The sequence below is a fragment of the Hipposideros armiger genome, unplaced genomic scaffold, assembly GCF_001890085.2.
Source record: "Hipposideros armiger isolate ML-2016 unplaced genomic scaffold, ASM189008v1 scaffold_457, whole genome shotgun sequence".
In the NCBI taxonomy this organism is placed as follows: Eukaryota; Metazoa; Chordata; class Mammalia; order Chiroptera; family Hipposideridae; genus Hipposideros; species Hipposideros armiger.
In genome coordinates this window covers 632,612-640,535 of record NW_017731807.1, presented here as the reverse complement: position 1 = coordinate 640,535, position 7,924 = coordinate 632,612, and the positions used below count along the sequence as shown (strand labels likewise).

Below are 7,924 nucleotides of genomic sequence, written 5' to 3'. Positions count from 1 at the left end.
TCAGGGACCGTCCCAGTACACCCTCATTGAAATACCAAATCCCAGCTCCTCCCCAGACTCGCACACTCTTCTTCCCTACTTTATTTTTCTCCATAGTACATATTATTCACTATCCAACACACCACCCGCTTCTATTTCACGTGTTTATCTTATTTATTGTCTGCTTCCATCAGAATCAAAGCTCCAGCAAGGCAGCTATTTTTGTCCTCAGGGCCTAGAGCTGTTTTATTGTGAGCTCCCCCTAGAAGGGGCATGACTTTGGGTGACACAATTTTCTTCAGCTGGGACAATCCCCAGAGAGGGCTGACAGCTGAGGGCTGTCTTGGAGTGTCACTCCAGCACCCTATCCAGGTCGCCATTCCAGACCCCGAAACAGTATGCTGGGCAGGAAGCAACGGGTAGTTTTAATCTACACCTAAATCATCCAATTTGGGAGTACACACTCCAGGGGTGGTTAGCTAACATTTAATGAAAAAGCCACACCACAGAGGCAGCAAATACTAGCACTTCAACAATCTTAGAGCAAAAGTGACTTCATTCATTAGTATGATAGATATTAGCAAAATTTCACTGGCAAAATGTATGGTGTCCAAGTCACATGGGTTGGTTATAATTTTTTGGCGCATTTCTTCCCTAGGCGAACGGAGTCTAAAGCCTTCAGAATGGTGCCATAGGCTTTACTCCAAGATGCTCCAGTGTCCAGCCACTGATTCAGAGAACTTTCCATGCCAGGTTTGTTCAGAGCACCTAATTTGGCTGGGGGTGGGGAGTTGGGGGGTGTATGTGCAACAGAGTTTGGTCTAGGACTTGCTTTCATTGCAAGCTGGTGGAGAGATCATTGGGGGAGGAGGCCCAGAGCCCTAACCTAACTCTAACAACCAGTAAACTCTGTGAATGTTTACTTAAAGAAACTTGAAACTATGAATGCCCAAATTGATACGAATCAGTTCATATTACTGCAGTGGCAGAAAAATAATCTAGCCACTTCCAGATAAACTCACTTAGTACATTCAGTGATATCAGTCACTCTGGTTTAAAACCACCTCACGTACATTGAGGGCTGTCTCTAGTCTCTCTCCTCCCTGGGTTTTGCAACGTCAGTGGAGGACCTCACATCCATCTACTCCTCTGTCTTCACCTGTCCAGGGCTGATCTCTACTGAGGGGCAGGCACTCCGCCATGCTGGTGTCCATCATCTGGGGTTCTGGTCTGCGGTCCCTATTGCCACTCACAGCTGCACCTCTTCCCTTTTACTGTCAGACCCTTAGGGATTGTTTGCATTCAATTACTTGAGAAAACCTCACCTACTCCTCATGCCCTATGGGGGCACAGGGACTCGCTCTAAGGCTGCCCTTGGGCCCATCTACCTAGACACCCCAAGCAGCCCCTCTTACACTATTGCCCTAGGCATTGAGAATGTGCTCTGGGACTTGCCCCCATTCCCAGGCCAATGAGGCCAAAGGTGAAGTGCTTACTTCTTTACTCTTGGACCCCCGAATGCAAAAAGGTTTCTTCCACCCCTACCTCGACCCCATGAAATAGCTGGGGACTCCAATAGGCGATAGAGATGGACTCATGTCAAGCCTTTATGTTCTCTCTGTTACTTTCTCCTCCACCCCACCCCTAGTCCTGGGGTCCAGGAACTGGTTCTGTGTCACTGATCTTCCCTGTTTTACATGTGGGTGTAAGTTTTTGAACTCAAAAGCCAAGAATTTTGATGTCTTTAATCTCTGGTTTCTCTGAAACTAGCTTGCATTTCCACCTCTGTTTTGGGACACTGCTGCTCAGGAATCCCTGAGTCAATGTGAACGAGGAGAGGAGTGGGCAGGTAGACAGAACACACCAGTAAATACGTCACAAAACTCTTACGTGGCCTAAGCAAATTCATTAGGTTAGATTAAGTACCGCCCCAATCTCTATTAAAATACAGATATTGCTGGGTATTAGATAAAAGCAGGAACAATTTAGTGTGCATTTATTGAATCTGACACTTTCCTCTCAACCAGGAGAGAAGGCCTGCCTGGGAGTGGGTGAGGTGGGCAGAGGCCTAAGTGAGGGAAGGGAGCAGGCTCAGGAGGAGGTGATGTAGTTGCATCTGCCTACTTCCCATAGTGCCCCAGGCCACAGGGCCCTGGACAGAACAGCAGCTCTCACTTTGGCTTTAAGGATTGGGTGGGGAGCTTGAGTGGGAGAGGTGGGAACTGAAAATCAACGCAGGAGTGGACATTGGTGCAAGGAACTGGGCTTTGTGTGTGCACAGCTTTGCCTGGGCCCTCCTTGGGCCGTCGTGTGGGCCCTGCTCCAGCACCCCCCACAGCCAGTCTCCTGTACTCTGGGCACTCGCTGGTTCTTAGTGTATCCTTCCTCTGGGGCCGGTGGCTCTCAGAGTCAGCACTTCCACTGCTCCTTCAGGCTCACTGGACGATGCCGGAGAACGTGTTGATGGGCATTAGAAGAGGTTTGGGCTTGGCTTTAGTCCTTTCCAGCTCCTGCTGCTGTGAACTGAGCCATAGCGCCTTGGACTTCTGGGCCCCGGAACATGGTTCTGGGCAGGAAGCAACCTCGAATCTGTGGATAGATAAAGGCCAGCTCAGGAGACCAATCTCAGAGGTCAAATCTTCCCAGGTATTTTAAAGGTAGCCCCTGTATTGTAGAGTATAGAAGAGGGGGCCCAACAGAGGGAAGAGGAAGGGTCAGGACAAGAAAGATCACCCTGGACCTAGAGCCAACACTGGGAGAGGAGGACATGCCTGGTTGGGTCACTGCGTCTACCTTCCTTACCCCAATATACCTCCCCAGGGGAGACCCGTAAGGGTCATGTTAACTGGGGCACAGCTGCCACAGTAGGTCAGCCTGTGTTGGAGGGGCCAGTGCCTGCACCGGGGGTTGGATCAGGAGGGCTGCAGACTTATTGTTCATAGAGGCATCTCAGGAAACTTTAAAATATCAGCAGCTGTCCAGGGTCAGCCGTTCATTTGTCCTTCTTCCTGTGTTCAAGTCACAGGGCAATGGCCTAAGTCTGTGCCCACTAGGGACACTGCCTGGCCACAGGATCTGCCTCTGGCCAGACGTCCTGGGCTAGAGTCAGGAGATGATGAGGCTGGCTGCTGCTTAGGTTTGCCCCATAAGGCATGGAGTCCTAGGGATGACAGGCCCAGCCTCACCTGACCACATCCCTGAAAGTTCGCCGATGGTCCTTGTCCAGCAATAGTGTCAGTAGCCTCTGCTCCTGGCTCTGGACCTGGATGTGGGCCGTCTGGAAGGTGTTTGTCACCATCTGCAACAAAGAGATAGCTCACGTGTCACCTTTGTGACAGATGGTCCTGCCAGTTTCTTCCATCCTAGTCTGTGGTGTGTTTCTTCAGTCCAGCACATGGGGTCCCTGGCTGTCTTCCTGCAAAGGACTTGGAGCAGTGACAATCCTGCAGAAACTGCCTCTAGGCTGCTCTGGCCCTGGGTCTCATTGTTTCTGCGGCTCTTTCCCCAATCTGTTGTCCTTAATTTTGAACACAGCTTGTGGCTAGTGCTTGCCAGGTTATCAAGTTACCTGAGCACCTCCTATATGCTAGGTATATCATGGGTGGAATTTTATAAGTCTTGACCTCAGTCCTGTGTTGGGTTACATACAAAATTACTTATATGTGTCAGAATCAGGGTCTAGAAAGCAGCCACCTACACGTATTACTCATTATCAGGTCTTATCAGTTTGTACCATGGAATTTTCTGGGGGCCAGATATAGGTGGAGGTAGTCCATCCTCTGCACAGGGAACCTGAAGCAAGGTGTTCCAGCCTTCTACACCCCAAGACCCTGTGTGGCTTCTCTAGAAAGTACCCAGAGCCAAAGGAAAGCATCTCCCAGGCAGCCCTCTAACCCCCGACCTGAGTGGCCTGCTCCTGAGGGGCCCTGTCCCACTGGGTAGAGAATTGGAGCTGCCTGGGTTCCAGGTAGGGACTTCAGAGAGCTTTTCCAGGTTGCTGGTCCAATCCACATGCAGACATTAGCGTTGGGTGATTCACCACCACAGAACACTGGAGGTGCTAGGGCCTTACAATCCATCTCATCCAAGTGTTCTCAACCCTGGCTGCTCATAAGAATCATCTTTCAAAACATAAAAGTAGAGAATCTGATTTAAGTGGTCTGGAGTCCATCCCGATATGGGCCTTTTCAAATAAGCTCCCTGTTGTGGGCAGGGCTGAGAACCACTGAGCTAATTAATCTAGGTATTCATTGTTAAAGAGCAGAGGCACTCGCAGCAGCCTAAACTGGGGGTCAAGCATTTCCCGGCATTTCTGCTGCACTTTTGTGGAGTGGGGTAGGCCAGCCAGAAATCTACAGGCAGAGTGTGCAAAAATCTCCCAGGAGGAGAGTCAAAGCACAGACTCTACAGCCAGACTGCCCAGGTTTGAATCCTGTCTCTGCGCTTATTAGCTGTGTGACCTTGGACATGTTTCTTAATCACTCTGTGCTTTTATTTCTCTCCTATTTAGAAAAAAATATATAGTAATAACAGTAACTACCTTGCAGGGCTATTGTGAAGATTTAAAAAGACATTGTATGTTAAGTGCCTGGGACGTGATAAGTACTGTATCAGTGTTGACTGTTTATTATCATTATTATTAATTATAATTCTTCAAGAAGAAGCTAGGCATGAATAATGACCTCAACTGTCAGAGGAGAAGGGGAACCCACTGTGGATTCTTTTATTCCTCAGCCCAAACCCTCTCCTACCATCATTCTATAGACTCATGTGAGTCTGAACTCGTGGGTTGTGAGTCAAGTCAGAAAGATTTACCAAAAGCTTTCTAAGACAGAGGGTAACATAAAGGGAGAGGGGACTTCTCCCTGCTGTGCAACAGAACCTGTGGCAGCTTTGGTGCCCTGGAGCTCTGTCTGTCATGGTGGGCAGGTATGGTGGGGAGAGGGGACCATGGAATCAAGAGGAAATGGGCCAGATAGCTAGCTGGGTGATCATGAACACTCAGATGTCATCCATGACCTTCCAGAAATAGCTGGAGAGACAGCAGAGAGGCAGAAGTCCTGGTGAGCTGGGGCTGGGGGAAAGCCAGGATATTCAGTTTATGGTATGGGAAATACCCCACCTGAAATGACCCAGCCGGTGAGGGAAACTCAAGGTTCCCACAGAGGAGGAGACAGACTTCTGGAAGGATTGACTGTGACCCATGGAAGGTCTCACAGTGCTAGGTGTGGGACCCAGCTCCCTGACTCTCCAGTATTCTTGCCACTGCCTCAGGCTGCTTTTGGTGTCTCCTGGCAGGACCTGGGCCTCCATGGCCCTGCCCGCTAGATAATCAGAGGCAGTCTTGGGGCCTCTTCCTACCTGCCCGCCGTGTAGGCAGATGCCTTCATTCCTCTTTGTGGTCTGCACCACTAGACGCAGACGACCTGCCTGGCTTTGGCCTGTGAGGTCAGTTGAAAAGATTAGATGTAGAATTTGCAGAGTCCCAGACTTAGCTCATGAGGGGATGAGTAAAATGCTGCTAGTTGTTCTTTGTTGGCAGTTTCCTGCCTTCCACACCCCAATTCTACCATTCATTTGTCACTACTTTTCTATATCAAAATTACAATCCAGCCTAAATAATATTGTTGCTGCCCCTTAAACTCACCGAGCCACAGTACCCAAGCCCTGCTGCTCTCAGAGCCCAGAATACCTTCATTCTCGCTCACCACGAACGCCCCCTGTCGCTCAGTGTTTATCATTTGTCCCATCTGGATGGAACACGCGCATGCACCTACCTTGGGTTCAAAGAGGAAAGCACAGCTGCTGGAATTTCCCTCAGCAAGTCAGTGCAGGAGAAAAAGGGAACTTGCCGGGGCGATAGTTTAGATTTTCAAAAAGCCCACAACCAGGTTGTTTAAAGAGATCATTAAAAACAGAAACCATTATAAGGAACTGACTTTGAAAGAGGAACTACATCAGGGTAAACAGGTCCACCTTGGAGTTTACAGGTTCAATACGGAGCTATCCTGTGGGAAGGAAGATTTCAGCTCAATGCAGCAGACCTACCAGCTAATCAGGGCTCTCCTACCGTGGATAGGCTGCTTCAGAAAAAGTGAGCTTCTGTTCGGGATGAGGTCCTGTAGGGGTAGAGGATGGACTAGCTGACCCAGCAAACATCTGGTGTAGGCCAGACACCATGCTGAGTGCTGAGGAGAATAAGGAAGACTCAGACAAGAGCCTGAGTGAAGGGAGCTCACAGTCCATTGACACCAAAGATCATGTCATTTATGGAGTTGCAATGGAAGCGTTTGTGTCCCCAAGGCTCTTTGGGAGCACAGAGGTGGGGCGCCTAGCTTACCAGGGGGTGGAGAGTGGGGTGGGGTGGAGAACATGGAGGGAAATGGGAAGGGCATCAGGAAGGGCCTCCAGGGGGAGTTGACACCTGCGTTTCATCTTGAAGGAGAAATAGGCATTCTGAAAGGAAGATGGGGAAGAGGAAGGGAGGAATGATGTTTCAGGACAAGCAAAGCACATGAGCCAAGGTACAGGGGTGTGACTGCTGGAACAGTTCCAAATGCCACAGTGGAAAGGTCCTGCAAGGGTGGCCGGAATTGAGGAGGGAGAGGAGGAGGAGCCAAGCTATGCAACACTGAAGAGTTTTTCTGTCCTTCTGCCATGGAGAATGGAAAATGGCGGAGGGGTTTTAAGCATAGAGTGACATGTCCAAATTCTGCTTTAGAAAGATCACTTGGGCAGAGATGTGGAAGATGGACCTAAGGAGCACGGGAGTGATATCAGGGAGGCTACTGCATTTGTCCAGGAAAAGGGGATGGATGAAGGTCTAGACTGAGGGTGAACAACGTGTCTTGGTTTGCCTGGGACTGTCTTGGTTTTAGCACTGAAAGTCCCATGTCCCAGGAAACCCCTCAGTTCTGGGCAAATTGGGATGGTTGGTTAACCTGGCTGGCCCTGAAGAAAGTGGATGGAGAGGAAGGGAAATGTTTGAAAGAGAAAACCAGCAGGATACAGGGAAGGGAGGAAGAGGAGGCAAGTGAGATGACTCCTAGGTCTCTGGCAGAGGTGACTGGTTGATGATGGCACCATTAATTGAGAGATGGGACATAGGAGAGGAGGGGAGGACATGAAAACAGCCACTAACACATATTGGGTTGTCGGAAAAGTCATGACGCATTTTTGCAATGAAAAACAGAAAAAGTACGTCATGACTTTTCCAACAACCTAATAGCTCTGACTTGGCCAAACACTCTTCTAAAGAGCTTTACATATTACAACAATTTAATCCCCACAATTAGATAAGGTAGGCACTGTTATTATCCCCATTTTACAGATAGTGAGACTGAGGCACAGAGAGCTTGAGTAACTTGCCTAAAGTCACATAGGTGGTAAATGGCACAGCCAAGATCTGAACCCAGGCAGTCTGGCTCTAGCGAGCTCTTACCTATTACAAAGCACTGGCTTTGGTTTTGAATATCCTGAGTTTGGGGTGTTGTGGGACACTGAGTTCATGCTAACTTAGCTAAATGTAGGAGTCAGAAACTCGGGGTGAATGTCAGAGCAGGAGATACAGATTCGGCATCCTTAACAAAGTGGACTAAAACTGGATAAGGGGTCTGACAGTCCAGGAAATGAGAAGAGAAGGGGGCCCCATGGGGAGAAGCAGAGAACAGTAGCTATTTAAGGAACTGCTTTAGGACGAAGGGTCCAGGGAAAGAGGCTAAAAAGTAACAATCAGACATGCATAAGAAGAACTACAAGAAAGTGGTATCTCAGAATTCACAGATTGAGGGAGTTTAAAGACTCAGAGGGTGCCGAGAAATAAAGCCGGCAGGGTCCGACTCACGTGCATGGGGGCGCGGGCGGGGCCCGGGCCACACAGCACCGTCGCTGGGTAACTCGTTACAGAGGCCCTGCCAGCTGGCATACCCGCTGGGCGCCCACATGC

General features: G+C 49.4%; 1 protein-coding gene and 1 long non-coding RNA gene across 5 annotated transcripts in view; one reads left to right on the top strand and one right to left on the bottom strand.

The window, feature by feature from the left end:
- Nucleotides 1-596: 596 nt before the first annotated feature.
- Nucleotides 597-7,924, top strand: part of LOC109395141 (uncharacterized) — a 27,590-nt gene continuing 20,262 nt past the window's right edge. The window contains exon 1 of the long non-coding RNA XR_002126578.1: nucleotides 597-732. This is a non-coding gene — a long non-coding RNA (uncharacterized LOC109395141). The remainder of the gene's footprint in view (nucleotides 733-7,924) is intronic.
- Nucleotides 1,695-7,924, bottom strand: part of PIK3R6 (phosphoinositide-3-kinase regulatory subunit 6) — a 65,627-nt gene continuing 59,397 nt past the window's right edge. For all 4 annotated transcript variants that reach the window (XM_019665970.1, XM_019665971.1, XM_019665973.1 and 1 more), the window contains 2 exons: nucleotides 3,165-3,277; nucleotides 1,695-2,568 (listed from right to left, as the gene is read on the bottom strand). In XM_019665970.1, coding sequence (XP_019521515.1) covers nucleotides 2,415-2,568; nucleotides 3,165-3,277 — 267 coding nt within the window. In that variant the 3' untranslated portion in view covers nucleotides 1,695-2,414. The remainder of the gene's footprint in view (nucleotides 2,569-3,164; nucleotides 3,278-7,924) is intronic.